This window comes from Mustela nivalis (assembly GCF_964662115.1).
Source record: "Mustela nivalis genome assembly, chromosome: 6".
NCBI classification, from domain to species: Eukaryota; Metazoa; Chordata; class Mammalia; order Carnivora; family Mustelidae; genus Mustela; species Mustela nivalis.
In genome coordinates this window covers 101,717,005-101,735,453 of record NC_139025.1, presented here as the reverse complement: position 1 = coordinate 101,735,453, position 18,449 = coordinate 101,717,005, and the positions used below count along the sequence as shown (strand labels likewise).

The following is an 18,449-nucleotide window of genomic DNA, read 5'->3' as shown; positions in this document are numbered from 1 at the left end:
TCAAGCTAAAAAATAAAAATGGCATTTATTCAGCTTTTTGGAAATATAAATAACACAATAGATGACAAAGAGCAAAATGAAATAAAACCCTTGACATGTTATATGATCGATCATTTCCAGGCACAACAATATTTATTAATGAATATCATAAAATTAATTTAATTTTTATCTGTTTTCCTCCCTGCTTTAACTACATGGGTGCTTCTGGAAGCTTGAGTTTCTAAGTAAACTCCACAGCTATTCCAGCCCCTATAATGTGACTGAGTGAGGTTATGGTCCCACTCCCATAGGGAATAAATGTCTATCAATGGGGATACTGAACCTCTAGACCTCTGGGAACTTAAAAACCATGTGTTTTTGTTAGGATCCTACTAACACAGGAAAATGCAGCCGTTATCCATTAAAACACAATCTGATATGGGTAGAGGTTTTCCAAGTTCTCTGCAGGACCATCAGACGATTCCACCAAGCTTTTCTGGCAGCTTCACCTGCAGCCTGCAGCCTCTCAAGAGTCACAAACCAAAGATAAGGCATTTCTGAGCTTTCCTCCTGGAAGTCACAGAGTTCTCTGGGTAGGGAGATTATGGAGGTTTTGCATCAAGCCTGCCTTCACACTCAGTACCAGGGGAAAGGCTGCTAAGTCTACCCAGTGCACGCCTGTGTTGAGCATACTTACCCATCACACACAAGGCCATTGGGAGTAAATGAACAAGTCACTCTGGACCAAGCCCCTTCAAAACAGAGGCAAATTTGGTGAACCAAGGCCACTGCCTGTTGTAATAACCTCAGTTCACCTAGGTCCTTTCCTGAAGAACCATATTAATCTCCTGATTCAAGAGGCATCTCTGGCCAAGACAGAGCACACAAGGAAAACGTAACTTCTGGGTAGGGCAATGCCATATGGAGTTTGGAGGCTGTGGTTTAGTCTACAGCATAAGAAGATGGTGGCATCACTCGTTTTTAAGAGCTGGAAAGAGCCATGGCTGGACCACAATCTTGGAGCATCTTTACTAATGCAGCTTAATGGCCGTTGCCCAGATGTCGTTGCTGGGGAGCGGGGGAAGGACCCATCCTTGGGGAACGGAGTTGCCTTTGGGATGATCAGATGGCACCAGGTACTGATCCCAATCATGCCTTAATAAGAACATTGTAGAACAACAGTTTATTTCTGTTTTATTCCAAGCAACATGTTCAGCAACTAAATACTCTATTTCAGGACTTAGCTTTCAAATGACTCATGTACTAGTCTGCTAAAGAACTTGATTTCTAGGCATTATGCAAAGATCGTATTTCTTAAATGTACATATAAAGGATAAAAAACTGCAAAGAACTTACAATCTTATGGATAACCAAATAATGAATATACAGTTGATCCTCATAATTTGCAGGTTCCATATCTGCAAATGTGCCCATTCACAAAAATTCATTTGCAACCACACAATCATTACTTGTGGGTCTTTAGTGGTCACTTGCCAACATGCACAGAGCAGTGAAAAATCTGAGTCCCTGACAGGCACATTCCCAACTGAAGTTGAATAAGGTGATGCCATCTTCCTGTTTTCAACTTCACACTGTAAAAAAGTGTCCTTTCTGCAGTCTCTTTAGTACCACATTTTCCACATATTTGTGCTTTTACTGGTACACTGCTACAGTGCTAGCTAGCGTGAGAAGGCCTTACAGTGAATACGTGCATGCTAAAGAAGCTATGTTGAGGCAGGAGTTAAAATGCTGCTAGCTAGAAATTCAATGTTAATGAACTGATAATATATATTAAATAACATGTTTTTAAAAAGAAATCCACATAAAACAATGTAATGTATTGATTGGTTGATGGAAAAGGTTGTGGCTTCAGGCTGACAGGAACCTAACCCCGTATTTCCCCGAGGGATAGCAGTCCAGTATTCTCTAATTCACTACCTGTAGCTTTACAGAATATAACTATGGTGAATGATAAGAATCAACTGTACTTATGTTCAGAAGCTAAAACTTGTATGTTAACCAGAAATACGCTTTTCCCAGAACACCAACTTGGTATGCTCCAAAGCATCACTAGAGCTCTGGAAGCAACCTGAGAGATCGCTTAGTTCAGTGATTTTCAAACCAGGCTTTCAAGACCATGAGGCCCCAAGCAGATGTTCTGGGGAATCTAGACAACAACAAAGCGCTTCCAGTCAATAACAGATTTGATCTGCCTAAGGAATTCGCTCATTCTAACTATTTTACAAATGGATTTCTCAGAAGACTGTCTCTGGGAAGGGCACTACTGCTGAAGTTTGAAGGCCACATTCTAGTCCACCATTTGCATTTTGTAGGTGAGGAAAGTGAGACCCAAGAGCGCTGAAAACTTGACCCAGCTCATTAGTAACTGCAGATGAAGATGCGACTCCTTGTTCCTAGCTCTCCTGGCTCTGACCTGTGGAACTTACAGGACGGTATGGCACTTAAACAGTCTCCACAGGCAAGTAGGCAGGGAGGGTTTCCTACCCTTGGTCTACTTAGCAGCATAAGAGAATTAGGAAAAGGAAGCCAATGCTTTAATACAACAGTTACAGCATGAGACGATACTTGTTGGGCAAATCACAACCTGAGTTTCAGTTTCTTCACCTGTTAAAACAGAGACATCTACTTCTCAAGGACTGAGGACTAAAGGCATGTGTGGTATCCTTGGAACCTCGAAACTTTACATAAACCCATAAGGAATTAAAAAAAAAAAAAAAAAAGCGATATAGCAATAGACCTCGACAACACAAGCACCTCAAGGGCTACTTGCTACCCAGGGGGAAGGCAACATGGAGAGTGTTAATCTGACCTTATCTGGATGAGGGCTGGCAGGGAGTGCTCCGCTTGGAGGTAATACTGTCGGAAGGGCTGCAAGAGGTGAGCGAGTGGGAACTCATCTGCAAAAGAAAGGCACATTACCACGTCATCATTCTTAATATTCACAGTGTACTTCTCCATGCAAGCTAACTGAGCCTGTGACTATGACAATGTGGTCAAATATTTCATCTTTGTGATTTCCAGTAGACAGTTTAGAATTTCAAATCTTGCAGGTGCCATTAGCTGCCTACCACCTCTTAGCTTACATTGAGATCATCCACGAGGGAAAAAAAAAAAAGGTGCCAATCAAGTATTTTCCTTTTCTCCCCTGGTTACAGAGGAACTTACCTGGATCCCCAAATAACTTGGACTCAATTTCACGCTTCTGAAGTAAAATCTTCTCTTTTTCTTTCCTCTGTTTCTTTTCTAGTTCTCTTTTCCTCTCTTCCTCTTGTTCTCCTTCCAACATGACTCTGAGGGCTCTCTCTTCAGCTTCATACAATTCAGAGCGTTTTTTAATTAGTTTTCTTAGTCGCTGAAGATGATGCTCGAAAGTCTCATCTGCTGAGGCTGGGGGACAGACACCTAGGCAGAGAGCCGAATGGTATTTTAGAGATAGCTATCTCTAAAATTTATCCCAAAATAGGCATTCTAATGAGCAGACTCAAAGCCCCGTTTAGGTTGCCATTTGCAACGATGCTGATGGAACTAGAGGGCATTATGCTAAGCGAAATAAGTCAATCTGAGATAGACAATTATCATGTGATCTCACGGATATGAGGAATTTGAGAAACAAGACAGAGGATCCTAGGGGAAGGGAGGGAAAAATGGAACAAGATGAAACCAGAGAGGGAGACAAACCATAAGAGACTCCTAATCTCAGGAAACAAACTGAGGGTCGCTGGAGTGGAGGGGGCGGCTGGTTGATGGACAATGCGGAGGCTATGTGCTATGGTGAGTGCTGTGAATTGTGTCAGACTCATGAACAACAGACCTGTATCCCTGAAACAAATAATACATTATGTGTTAATAATTTTTTTTTAAAAAAGCTCTACTTACACTATGAATTTGCTCAGAATCCGTAAATTCTAACCAATCTTCAAGGTTCAATTTGATCCTGAGTCTCCAATTAGTCTGACCCCACCCTGGCTGACTTTCCCTAACTCCTCTCTCTGGATCATTCCACTTAACCTGATTTTATTTATTTCTAATGGTTTTGATCCTTTGGTTGGGCAATGATCTCACTAAAGAGAGGATCTCTCAGGGCCTGGGTGGCTCACTCATTAAGCGGCTACCTTCAGGTCAGGTCATGATCCCAGGGTACTCGGGCTCCCTGCTCGATGGGAAACCTGCTTCTCCCTCTCCCATTCCCCCCTGCTTGTGTTCCCTCTCTCACTGTGTCTGTCAAATAAATAAATAAAATGTTAAAAAAAAAAAAAAAAGACAGAGAGAGGATCTATCTTATACTTCTTCATTCTGATATTCCCATAGCACAGGCTCCCAGACCAAACAATAAACAATTCTCTTGTTGATGGAGCCTGAAGTTCTGGGAGAACACACTTGGATAACGAGGAAGAAATACACATAACCAATCACACTGACCTCACAGTCTACTGCTTAGTGTAGGACAACCAAATATTTCAGTTTGTTCAGTTTTAGTATTGAAAGCCCAGCATCCTGGGAAACCTGGGATGGTTAGTCACCCTGATTTAAATGTGAGGTCAGCTAATAGGACAGGCAACATAGCTAGTGCCACAATTGGGAAAATTTGATTACAGACCAGTTAATAGGTGATATCAAAGGATTATTACTAATTTTGTTATGTGTGATAATTGCATTATAGTTGACTATGGGCATTTTATTTAAGTGTTCTATTTTTGTGCACGAGTGAAAAAATTTTTTTAAAGATTTTTTTATTTATTGGGATGCCTGAGTGGCTCAGTTGGTTAAGCAGCTGCCTTTGGCTCAGGTCAGGATCCCAGTGTCCTGGGATCGAGTCCCACATTGGGCTCCTTGCTCAGCAGGGAGCCTGCTTCTCCCTCTGCCTCTGCCTGTGCTCATTCTCTCTGACAAATAAATAAATAAAATCTTAAAAAAAAAAATCTTTTTTTTTTATTGAAAGAGAGAGAGAAAATAAGTGGGGTGAGGGTTACAGGAAGTAGCGGACTCACCACTGAGCAGGGAACCCAATGTGGGGCTCAATCCCAGGACCCCAGGATCATGACCTGAACCAAAGGCAGATCCTTAAATGACTCCTGATTTTGGCTAAGGTCATGAAATCAAGCCCCGGGTCACTCTCCCCGGTTAGGAGAGAGTCCGCTTCTCCCTCTCTTTCTGCTCCTCCCCTGGCTTGTGCTCTCTCTCAAATAAATAAATAAAATCTTTTTAAAAATTTCCTAAGGAAATGTTTTAAAGTTTAATGAACACTTGAGTGGGTTACAGTTGTGCACTCACTACCACCGGCCCTGAGACAGAGAAGCTGCTGGTGATTCATCCTGGAGTGATGTGGGTGTGGGCCATCCACAAAGATTTTAAAGGCAAATGTATTTATTATGGAAGCATCTTAACAAGGCCAGATTCAAGGAAGATAAAAATTTGCACAGCACATACATAGTCAACCATTTTTATTTCCCGTTGAGCCTGCAGTAATTTTTGCTCATCCATACATCAGCAACGTCACACAGTTCAACACAGTATGTACAATTTCTACATGTCCATTTCAATTCTCTACCTTCTTTTCCAGCCTTTATCATTACTGAATGTCTCTATCCTGTTTCATCAAATCAATGTACCATAATTTACTTAACAAGCTCCCTATTCCTGGACACTTAGGCTGTTCCAAATGTCCTATTATCATATACTGTTACAATCAGTACTCTAGGACATGTCACTTTTTTCCTTCTACAGATTATTTCTCTAGGATAAATCCTCAAGAGAAGAAATGTTTATGAGTACTTCCAGGATCACCTAAATGTGGTACTAAACTGCTTCCTAAAAGAGCTGACTGATTCAGGCCTTTGAAGGTCTGACTGGTTTCTCCTTCAACCATCACCGCTAAGTGGTTGTGGAATTCCTTCTCCTATCCTCACCTGAAAGGCTAACATTTCTCCAGGTCATTTTCTCCTAACTGCTTTGCTTGAACAGGTTTCCAGTCACTCATTACCAACTATAGAAACTCTACATCTCAAATCCATCTTCTATGAAGTGGCAAACTATTTTCCAAATACACATAAAATTCTTATACACTGAGAATCTCAAGCTGTCCCTACTCTGTTTCATAATAATTTCATGATTGTTTAATTTCTTTACCTAGATCAGGAATTGGTAAACTTTTGCCAGACAGACAGTACTACAATCTGCCAGTACAGCCAAAATATAGACATTCCCCGTGAGGAATGGTGGCCTGCTCCCATCTCAGGCTGTTGGGGCTGCACCTCGAATCCATACCTCCATCAACCTTTCATTGATCACTTCTAATCAGCATGACACAGATTGAGAAATGGCAGTCCTCACCCACTCTTTCTCTTGATCCCATGCACTAACACAGTTTAGGTTCCCTCCACGCCTCCCACTCACTCCTCGGGTTCTTGCAGGACCTACATTCCAATGCCTTCTTTTCCCTTCAGTCCCCTACACCTTAGAGCCTAGTCCAGTCTTTGAATCTTCCCATGATGAGAAAAAAGCTGCTACCTCTAAAGTCTTAAGTATGATTCTTCTCTTCTCTGACTAGGTCTTTCTACCCTCTCAGTGTACTTATGTCCTCCTCCCTGGAGACTGTCGGCTTTACTAAAACCTCCAACTGAATGTATCCAAATCTACCTCGCCTTCTACTCATCCTCACCAAAACTTGGGTTCATTTTTTTTTTTTTTAAAGATTTTATTTATTTATTTGACAGACAGAGATCACAAGTAGACAGAGAGGCAGGCGGGGTGGGGGGAGGGAAGCAGGCTCCCCACTGAGCAGAGAGCCTGATGCGGGGCTTGATCCTAGGACCCTGGGATCATGACCTGAGCTGAAGGCAAAGGCTTTAACCCACTGAGCCACCCAGGTATCCCACTTGTGGTCAGTCTTAAAGCAAAACCCTAACAGCTCTGCTCACCTGCCAGTCGCAGAGCACTCCTGGGAGAAGTCATCTGATTATGTGATCCAGCGCCAGTACTCAACCTCATCAGCTGTGCCCGTAGCACCTACCTACAACCATACTCCCAAGCGGTCTCTAGTAGGCTTCTACTCATTCTTCACAGCAGTTATTTCAAACATTTACTGCTCTCCTAAAGCCTTCCTTCTCTATGGTCTCTGAGCAAACCATCTATCCTATCTCAGTTAAAACAGGCTAGTAGGCAGGAAATCTCTTAACTTTCAGTCCCCATTTCACTCATCCGCATGACTACCCATCCTTGTCTCCTTCATTTTCATTCCAGTGGAAGATGGATCCTTCTAAGGGCTCCTGGGTGGCTCAGCCAGTTAAGTGTCTGCCTTCAGATCAGGTCATGATCCCAGGGTTCTGGGATCGAGCCCCATGTCGGGCTCCCTGCTCACTGGAGAACCTGATTCTCCCTCTCCCTCTGCTGCTCCCCCTACTTTACTTTCTCTCTCTCTGTTCAAATAAATGGAAAAATAAAATCTTTAAAAAAAGATGGCTCCTTCTACACTTAAGTTAATCCCCTCTGCCTGGGATCAGAGTCTCCCTAGCTCCTGCAGGACCTTGAGCCATCTTCAATCCCTCCTGCTTCTCTCTGATCCCCTCCCTCTATTCATATCTTTGCTCGGCAATGAAATGTGTTCAACTTTTCCCCATGACCCTAAGATTACCACCCACTCCTCTATGCTGTCAGATACTGAATTTCCTCTCTCCTTTCTTCACAGGCAAGCTTTTTAATAAGTTAAACTCACTGTTTGCTTTTCTCACCTTCTATTCCCTCTTTAATCTAGTCTAGTCTGGCTTGTACCAATACTGTTCTGCTGATCATCTATTGGGTATTAATATCCATGGATTTTCCTCAATCTTTAGGTACCATCATTACTCCTTCTTACAGATGAGGAAACCAAGGCAAAGAGATGTCTGGGTAACCAGCTCAAGATAACTCTGGGCATTCTCTCTGGGCATTTGCCACTTTTCAGGAGGGAGGTGACCTACCTTCTCTTATCTCTGACCTCTCTTGTGACCACACCTTTATCCATCTGGATTTTGACATTCCCGAGGATTTTGTCTTTTTGGCCCTCACCTCGCACTGTACAACTTCCTGAAGGCCATGCCTACTTGTGGCTACATGCTGATGACCTCTTCTCCAGGATGTACCCCTGGCACCTCAAACTGACCATGTCCCGCACTGAACTCGCCAAACCCAAGTCTATTCCTCCTCCCATGGCTGAGTTCCCCAAGTTATTTACTTATACACTCCCTCTCTCCTTTATTCATATTTCTAAAACGCATTTACTTTTCTCCAACCCACCATCTGATCCTTAGTTCACACTCCCATATTAACCACAGTCAGACTACTGAACAGTCTTCTCAGTCTCTCTCCTCTTCTCCCTCCATCCTAGATGCTCCAAAACTTTCTCTGCTCCACCAGCACTAATCACCGCTGTCATTTCACTTTCTGCTTAAAATTTTCAATGGCTCCCCTCAGCTTTCAGCATAGGGGAGCAGTCTAGTCTGGCCCCTAAGACACTTTGCAATGTGGCCCTGTTTACATATCCAGCCTCATTCTCTGAGCCCTTATTTAGAGGTACACATACCTTGAAGGAAAAGTTTTAAGTACGTAATGGAACCAGCAGCTAGTTACCAAATCATTTTACATTCAAGTCGATTAACTCCAGGGAAGCTGCTTTTTTACAAACAGATCACAATGCCTCCAAAATTCCCTCCCCTTCTTTTGGACCAAAGTGAGGAAGACTAATAGAGTGAAATTACACTAGGAAATTTACTTGGCAAAAGTTTACTGACCACTCACCTCACAGAGGGCATGGAGCAGGAGAATATTAAACAAAAGCCCTCGGGTTTTCATTCCCCAAGGAAGAGATAAGGTAGACACCATAGATCGAACTCCCCTTTGACTCATGAATGTGCTATGGGATCATCTGCGTCCGAGGCCTGAATCTGAATCAGTTACTCTGAAGGCTGGCATGCAGAAGCTAACCACTTAGCTAGTCAATGTGCTTGGCTGAATCCACAATGGTCACATCCCAATGAAACTTTATTACGGGCCTGACTCACAGGTTCCATTTATATTTTATTTTTTAAAAGATTTTATTTATTTATTTGACAGACAGAGATCCCAAGTAGGCAGAGAGGCAGGCAGAGAAGTTGGGGGAAGCAGGCTCCCCGCAGAGCAGAGAGCCCAATGTGGGGCTCGATCCCAGGACCCTGGGATCATGACCCGAGCCGAAGGCAGAGGCTTTAACTCGCTGAGCCACCCAGGCACCCCTCCATTTATATTTTAAAACACACAGGGGAAGTCATCTGCTATCATAATATTTGCTAATTTATGTGTTCTCAACTATCCCTGGTGAATATCAATGGCCTACAGCCTACTAAATAAGGTAGCATGTGGTCCAAGTCAGGTGCAAGTGAGGAGGAGGTCACCTCAGCCCAAATCAGGGAAGGATGGAGAATGTTGCATGTGTATTTAGTTCTGCAGGACAGTGAGAGCTTAAAATGGAAAAAATGGAACTGAGGGCCCTCCACACAAATAGGCTGGCAAGAACAAAGATTAAGACAGGGAGGGGCGCCTGGATGGTTCAGTGGGTTAAACCCTCTGCTTTTGGCTCAGGTCATGATCTCAGGGTCCTGGGATCGAGCCCCGCACTGGGCTCTCTGCTCAGCAGGGAGCCTGCTTCCTTCCCTCTCTCTCTGCCTGCCTCTCTGCCTACTTGTGATCTCTCTCTATCAAATAAATAAATAAAATCTTAAAAAAAAAAAAAAGATTAAGACAGGCAAATGTTCAAAGCACAACTAGGGATCTTCTAGAAAACCAATGCTCCCTCTAGAGGTAAGAGGAGATGACTGAGGTTTTATGATCCAAAAGCATGTAAGCTGAGGACATCATACAGTCTGCAAGGCACTCCTTGCCCTGTCCAACCATTCACACCTCTTTAAATATCAATGTTTCTGGTTGGAAACATATCTAAAGGAGCATGCTGAGTTTTCAACACCTCCTGATGAACCTAGTAAAAGTAGGATAGCTTTTACCTTGGTACATGGGCAAAGTTGACCAGCCATGCCAACCTCACTCAGAAAAGCGTGGTCAGGAATGCCGGGGGTAGGAATGATGAGTCAAAGGAAAGGCAGTGTATGGGTTCCCACACCTGTCTCTCTTTTCAACCCTGGAAACCAAGGGGTAAACAAAGTCTGAGGCTTCCTACTTCAAAAGTTCTGAGGTACTGCTGACAAGTTTTATTACTCTATTGGGTGAAAATAAAAAATTATCAAATATTTTTCCTTAAAAAATGGCAGGGGGAGGGCGATAGGGTAAAGAAAGGGACAGTGCAGGGCAACAGAGGAATAAATACAAGTAGAAATCCAAAGCCACGGTTACCCTTTCTTGCTGCTGCCTCTTTCCTGAGCTTCCTCAATTTCTCCAAGGCCCGAAGAATGTCCACCATTCTTTTGGTGTCTGCTTGTTTTTTCCTCACTTCAGATAAGACACCATCAGCAGCAGCTTTAAGTTCCTGCTCCTGGAAAGAGAGTCCATGAGACAGACTTAGTTTTTGGAACAACCCTACGGCAGAGAACAGCTGCCTAGCAGTGAGCTTTTGAAGATCAGACAGTTGCAAGGTTAAGAGTTTCTACTGATCTCCCTCCCAATTTCCTACATTGGACACAATTCCTCTCCTCCACTGTTCCAGCCAAGGGATTATCTTCTCTGCAGTTTCCATGCAGGTTCTGATCTTTGTTTCTTCCTTGGAATTTGTTCAAATGTAGTCCAAGGAACCCTGCACCAACTTTAGGTTGGAAGCTCTCTTATTAAAAATGTGGACTCCTGGGGTGCCTGGGTGGCTCAGTGGGTTAAACCTCTGCCTTTGGCTCGGGTCATGATCCCAGGGTCCTGGGATCGAGCCCTGTGTTGGGCTCTCTGCTCAGTGGGGAGCCTGCTTCCCTTCCTCTCTCTCTGTCCTCCTCTCTTTAATATTTTATTTATTAATAAATAAAATATTAAAAAAAAAGTGGACTCCTGAACCCAAAGATTCAGACCAGGTGGGAAGATAAGGAATGGGTTAGAAAGGCCCAGGACTCCACAATACTGTGACACACAACATGCATAGCTTGTACTCCAGTGTTCTTAAGTGCCTAGGATTTTTTGACATGAGAGCCTTTCAAACACTGAAGACCCTATCCTATTCTTCTTAAGCTGGTTCACATGTAGACAGAATGACTGGTTCCTCAAACCACCACTCACAGGACCTGGTCTCCAATCCCCTCAGTGTGGATGGTAAGAAAGATCATTTTGCCTAAAGCTCTCTTCCCATCTATCAAATAAATGCCTGTACTTTCACCATCCCAACCACACCATACTGTTCCCCTCTTCTGCTTCTATTAACTTCTCTACCCGGAACTGCACCTGTTGCTCTCACTTGGCTTTGACATCTCCTTTAAAACTCAGTTCAGATGTCACAGTATCACCTACAGAGTCTTCCCTTATACCATCCCCCAAACTGGATATTCCTTCTCTGGGTTCCTACAACACCTACAGGTGAAACCCTAACACATACTGTGCTGTATAAACATGGTCCCCATGAGGCTCTAAGCCCCTTAAGGACAAGCACTATATATCCTATTCACCCCTATCACCATCACCAGGTCTGGCACATAATGGGACCTTACTAAACGTCTGTAGAACTGATGCAAACTCCTTTAGATTATGGTGTTGCTTCCATGTATTCTCCATTAAAACACAGATACTCGTGGAGGTGTGAAGACAAAGCTCGCCATCATATTTCAGGGGGGAGTTATTTCAGATTCTAGGGCAGTAACAGACACAAGGAGGAAGAGGGAGGAAAACCTAGCTGGTTGTAGAGAGTGAAGGGAGTGGGGAAAACACCTAGAGGCAACCAAAAGTAATGAGAATGTCTTAAACAAGTGTCTGACCAATTTCCATTTCACCGTGGCCCCTACAGAAGACTAACAGGCTTTGAAAGGAGACAACATGGGCTCAAATCAGGAGTAAAACTGCTAAAAACCAGCTGTGTGATTGTTGGCAAGTTAGTGTCTCTATGCCTCAATTTTCTAATCTGTAAAATGGCGAGAATACGGTTTACCTCTCACGGTTGTTACAGGAATTAAAAATCTGGCATATGCAAGGGCTTTCGCAGAGTTTCTAGTATGCAGTAAGTGGTCAAAAACACCACTGTTAAACCTGGGGATATGTGGTTTAAAATTCCTAAACAAAGGAATCTTGGGAAAGGCATCACTACTGCCCCATTAGCCAATTAGGGTAAGGCACCAAGTGCTCTATATTTGTATTAAAATCAGCAGACCCATATAAGAAACAGGAACCCAGATTTTTGTTCACCTTGAACGTTAGTTAAATAGAACATTGTAGCAGGAGACAGGACGTCTGTCATCCCTGCAACGCCACTACGTAATCCCAGACCTTGTTTACAGGACTCGCAGTGCACCTAGAGCATTTGTGTTTTGTACTACACGTCATTTACATGCAATCAACGTGAAGACAGGAGGTCGGAAAGCCTGGCTACCTTTTTATCTTAAGGATGAAGAAAAGGAGGCTTAAGCATCGGAAACGACAGCGCAAAGCCTCACGGTCCTTCAGGTTCCAAACATCACTACCCCCAGCCACCGCACAGCTGCGGCTCTTACCCGCTTCTTCTCCTCCACCTCCTGCACGCACTTGACCCTCCAAAGGTCAATCTCCTGTTCGCGCTCCACTGCCCGCGCGGCTTCAGCCTCCCGCTCGGCTTCGCGTTCTCGGGCCCTCTCGCGAAGCCGCAGGCGGCGGCGCCGGACCCTCTCCAACCTCCGCCGCGCCTCACCCACATAGGCGGCCTGGGTCAGCAGCTGTAGTCTTTCGGCGAGTTGGGCGCGCAGCGGCGCAGCCTGGGCATGCAGCAGCACCCAGGCCGGGCCATCGGCCTCGGCCTCGCGCAGGGCCTGGCCCAGGTCGCGCAGCCGCCGCACCAGGTGCAGAGCCCCGCGCAACTGTGCGCGCACTTCGCCCAGACTGGGCCCGGCGGGCGCGCGCGGAGGCACCGGGCAGCCGGCCCGCCGCGGGGTTCCGAACACCGCCTCTAGCCACTGCCGGTCGCGCAGGCGCTGCAGGGCCGCATCCCCAAGCACGTCGGACGGCGGCGGCGCCTCAGGCCAGTGCGGGCTCCAGGGCGGCCCCGGGCCTGGCGGCGGCGGCCGCGACCGCTCGCCACCGTCGGTCCCCGGGAAGGGCCGGCACTGGGGCGGCGGCGGAGGCAGGGGCGGTGGCGGCACCGGGTAGAAGACGCCGCCGCCACTACCGCCACCCCCGCCGCCGCGAGAGGCTTCCCCGGGGGCCCGGGGCTGCAGAGCCAGCGGGGGCTGGAGGAAGGGGGCGGAGGCCCCCAGAAAGGGGCCGGGTCGCTGGGGAAGAGGCGGCGGGAAAGCCGGGGAGGGCAGCGGCGGTGGCGGACAGCCGAAGGGAGCGGGAGGCGGCGGCTGCGGAGGCGGAGGACCTGCGCGACCTGGGGCGAAGTAGGGCGGCAAAGCCATATCCACCACCGAGGGAGTCTGAGCAGTGACAGGAATTTGAGTGGTTCCCCTAGAAAGAGTGTCTTCCGGGGAGGAAGTGACGTATACACGCGCGACACCAGCAGGATGCGCCCGGCCCCGAGAGCCCCAGGCGTGTGTGGGCGTTCCTTCAGTTCTTCAATTTCTAAGTAGTGATCTTGAGCATTCTAGGTGGGAGCCAGCTGCACAGCAAACATTGTAACTAACAGATGCAGTTTCGCGCGTGAAACTACCTGTAAAGAAAACACATTAATTAAGTAGTTGTGCAAACAAATGCAGAAGTGCAGCGGTGAATGGAAGTACTACCAAAGAAGAAAACACCGGGCAAGAAGAGCTTACAGATTTTGACTTAGTCAAAGAAGTTAGGGGAGACTGTCCTAAGGATTTCAGCCTGACAAGTAGGAGTTGGAGAGAAGCACAGTTCAGATAGGAACCGCATTTCTAAAAACTCTTTAATAGTAGGTCTAGTCGGGGAACTGAAAGAGTGTTAGTATGGAGGTGATGTGATGTTGGGCTCCTGGAGCTAATAATAGTCAAGAATTCTTGAGACGTCTTGGGTGCACAGAAGATGGTTTTATGAAAGCACGGAGACAGGACCCATGGGCAGGAAGAGCTGCACTGGGATTGGTTATATACTTTTAAGTTGGAGTGGGGGTAGAAACAGGAAATTTCCCAAAAGACGTTCATATGTTAAAGAATACTTAGAGGATCCTGTAGGTCAGGCTGTGGTCAAGCTAAGTTTGCTTTTTTCCTCTAGCAAAGTATTAACTTTAAGATAATTGGGAGCTGGTGTGCCCGAGTGGCTCAGTTGGTTAAACAACTGCCTTCAGCTCAGGTCACGATCCCAGAGTCCTGGGATCAAGTCCCCCATCGGGCTCCCAAAGTCCCGCATCGGGCTCCCAGCTCCATGGGGAGTCTGCTTCTCCCTCTGACCTCCTCACCAGTCATGCTCTCTCTCACTGTCTCTCTCGCAAATAAATTCAATAATTAGAAAAAAGAAAAAAGATAATTGGGAATTTCTGGAGGAATGTCCTTCTCTGCCTGTCAATGGGCAGCAAATTGTAAGGAAATTAATATGATCTACATTTCCTTTTGCCTTTGTTTTTCATGTCCGATGGAGTCTAGAAAGCCTGGAGGGAGCCTGGGAGGACAGAGTGAAGGTTTCCAGGATCTCCTATCTTAAAAGCAATGGGAAACCGCTGGAGGGGAAGGAAAGACCATGTTGCAAAATTAGGTATTTAAAATTAAACTATTCTGAGATAATTGTATATTTGTGTGCAGTTGTAAGAAATAATACAGGGAGATCTTCTGTACTCTTCACCCAGTTTCTCCCAATGGAAATATCTTGCCAAAGTGTGGTAAAATATTACATCTCTGACACTGACATTGATACAGTCAAGATACAGAATATTTCCATATCATTGCGTCCAGGTTCCCTTTTATAGCCACACTTCACTTCCCTTCCTTAACCTTAGGCAACAACTAACCTGTACTCCTTTATGTAACTTAGTCCTTTCAAGAATGTTATATAAATGGAATGATATAGTACATAACCTTTTGGGATTCTGCTTTTACTCAGCATAATTCTCTGAAGATTCATGCAGGTTGTATCAATAGTGTTTCTTTATATTGCAATAAAAGTGTGCAAAAAGATGTGAATAAAATGAAACCACTTTTTAAAACCATTCACATATTGAAGGATATTCAGGTTGTTTCCACTTTGGGGGTATCATGAAGAAAGCTGCTATAAACATTTGTATATGGGTTTTTATGTAAATATAAATCTTTGTTTCTTTGGGATAAATGCCCAAGAGTGCAACTGCAGGGTCATGTTGTTGCAGGGGTTTTTTTCTCTGTTGGCGCCTGTGGTTCTTGGTCACACTGCTTCAAAGAATGAAGAGGTAGACCAGACAGTGGTGGGCAGCAAAGCAAGGTTTAAATTTTATTTGTACTTCCTTAATGACTAGTTATGTTGGACATGTTTTCATTATGTTATTTGCCATCTGTATACCTTCTTCACTGAAATGTCTGATCCTATCTTTTGCCTATTTCCTAATTGGATTGTTTTTCTGTTAATATTTTAGAGTTGTCCCTGTATTCTAGATACAAATCCATTGACATCTGGCCTACAAATATTTCCTCCCAGTTTATAGCTTGTCAATCCTCTTAACAGGGCAGGTTTTTTTGTTTTTGCTTTTAAATAGAACAGAATTCTTTTTTTTTTTTTTAGAAGGTTTTATTTATTTATTTGACAGAGAGATCACAAGTAGGCAGAGAGGCAGGCAGAGTTGGGGGGGAAGCAGAATCCCTGCTGAGCAGAGGGCCTGATGCGGGGCTCAATTCCAGGACCCCAAGATCATGACCTGAGCTGAAGGCAGAGGCTTAACCCACTGAGTCACCCAGGTGCCCCTAGACCAAAGTTCTTAATTTTAATGAAGTCCAACTTACCAGTGTTTGCTTTTATGGATCATGCTTTTGGAGCCAGATCAAGAACTCTTTACTTAGCTCTACATCCTAAAACTTTTCTCCTGTGCTTTCTCTAAAAGTTTTGTAGGTTTACATTTAACTCTGTGATCCATTCTGAGTTAATTTTTGTGTAGGGTGTGAAACTTAAAGTGTCACTTGAAACCTTGAGGTTCTACCCCCGCCACCCTCCCCACTGTGAATGTCCAATTGCTGAAGCATCACATTAGATCTTTACTTCTGAAAGCAGTAATAGAGGACTCCATGGGTAAGAATCCTGATACACGGAATGCCTGGGTGGCTCAGTTGGTTAAGCCACTGCCTTCGGCTCGGGTCATGATCCTGGAGTTATGGGATCGAGTCCCATATCGGGCTCCCAGCTCCTTGGGGAGTCTTCTTCTCCCTTCTCATGCTCTCTCTCCTTCTCTCAAATAAATAAATAAAATCTTAAAAAAAAAAAAAAAGAATCCTGATACACACTGATGAAGGATCAGAAGGCAAGCCAAGGACAAAGCACAACTGACACCCTACAAACCCCACCTGCCCCCACTCCCAAATGAAATTTGTTTCACATTCCTCAGGCACTCCTGGCTGCCCTAAAAGAAGAAAACAAATGGTTAGCTAATAGAGACCATAGTTGCAAGACATGTCTCCATTAGTTTACCAATGTCTTAGTGATTTACAAGGAAAAGCATTTTTTTTAAGTTTTTTTTTTTTTAAGATTTTACTTATTGGAGGTGGCACCTGGGTGGCTCAGTGGGTTAAGCCGCTGCCTTCGGCTCAGGTCATGATCTCAGAGTCCTGGGATCAAGCCCCGCATCGGGCTCTCTGCTCAGCAGGGAGCCTGCTTCCTCCTTTCTCTCTGCCTGCCTCTCTGCCTGCTTGTGATCTCTCTCTGTCAAATAAATAAATAAAATCTTAAAAAAAAAAAAAAAAGATTTTACTTATTTGATAGAGATCACAAGTAGGCAGAGAGGCAGGCTGAGCCGGAGGGGGGATGCAGGGAGATAGCAGGCTCCCCACTGAGCAGAGAGCCCCATGCAGGGCTCCCAGAACCCTGGGATCATGACCTGAGCAGAAGGCAGAGGCTTTAACCCACTGAACCACCAGATGCCCCAGGGAAAAGCATTCTTATCATTAACCTAGCTTTTGGAAACCCATAGACTCAACTGCCTGGAGCTCTAACATCACCCTTCCCTCCATAATGACGTGAAAACAAAGGTAAAAGGGAATGTAAATAAAATTTCCTTATAACCTGAAGCCCACTGACAAATACTGAGGCAGGCAGAGTATAACATTCCTCTAGGAAACTCCCAACTAACTTTTATAAATTAATTTTTAAATTAATTTTTTATTAACATATAATGTATTATCTATCACTCATCAGTCTTACACAATTCACAGCACTCACCATAGCACATACCTCCCAGTGTCCATCACCAAGCCACCCCATCTGTCCCACCCCCCTCCACTCCAGCACCCCTCAGTTTGTTTCCTGAGATTTAAGTCTTATGGTTTGTCCCCCTCTCTGGTTTCATCTTGTTTCATTTTTACCTCCCTTCCCCTATGATCCTCTGTCTTGTTTCTCAGATTCCTCTTATCACTGAGATCATAATTGTCTTTCTCTGACTTATTTCACTTAGGATAACACCCTCTAGTTCTATCCACGTCGTTACAAATGGCAAGATTTCATTTTTTGATGGCTGCAATATATATATACACCATATATACTACACACACCACATTTTCTCTATCCATTCATCTGTCGATGGACATCTGGGCTCTTTCCATAGTTTGGCTATTATGGACATTGCTGCTATAAACATTGGGGTGCATATACCCCTTCGGATCACTACATTTGTATTTTTGAGGTAAATATCCAGTGGTGCAATTGCTGGATCATAGGGTAGCTCTATTTTCAACTTTTTGGAACCTCTATACTGTTTTCCAGAGTGGCTGCACCAGCTTGTATTCCCACCAACAGGGTAGGAGGGCTCCCCTTTTCCTGCATCCTCCCCAACATCTGTCCGGACACTCCCAACTATCTTAATGTTAATGCTTTGCTAGAGGGAAAAACCACCTTAGCTTTGCAATAACCAGGCCTCCAGTACTAGAGTCTTCTTTAGCATATCAAAGTCCTTTTGGACACTTCTCTTTCCTTACCTCCCCCAACTCCCAAGTATTGAATTAGCCATTCCTCACAAACCCAGTGCTGAACACTTTCTGCCCAGGGTCCTGGCCCTGTACTTCATTAATAAAATCACCTTTTTGCATCAAAGATGTCTCAAGAATTCTTTTGGCCCTTGGCTTCGGACCTCACCAGCATCCCAAAACTACATTATATACCCAAGAGCCAATCAATGTCTGACCCCACAACCCAATTTCTCAGAAATTTTAAATAACATTTTTCATGTATCATTTTAAATACTGTACATAAAAGCCTTCATTTTTTAA

General features: G+C 44.6%; 1 protein-coding gene across 1 annotated transcript; it reads right to left on the bottom strand.

Annotated features, from left to right (window-relative positions):
• PDCD7 (programmed cell death 7) lies at nt 1-13,605 on the bottom strand. The gene is made up of 5 exons (XM_082737285.1): nt 12,636-13,605; nt 10,357-10,495; nt 3,166-3,402; nt 2,810-2,897; nt 1-1,134 (listed from the first exon to the last, which is right to left on the bottom strand). The coding sequence occupies exons 1-5, from the start codon at nt 13,512-13,514 to the stop codon at nt 1,011-1,013; spliced, it is 1,467 nt and encodes a 488-aa protein (XP_082593411.1). The 5' UTR covers nt 13,515-13,605; the 3' UTR covers nt 1-1,010.
• Between the last annotated feature and the right edge of the window lie 4,844 nt (nt 13,606-18,449).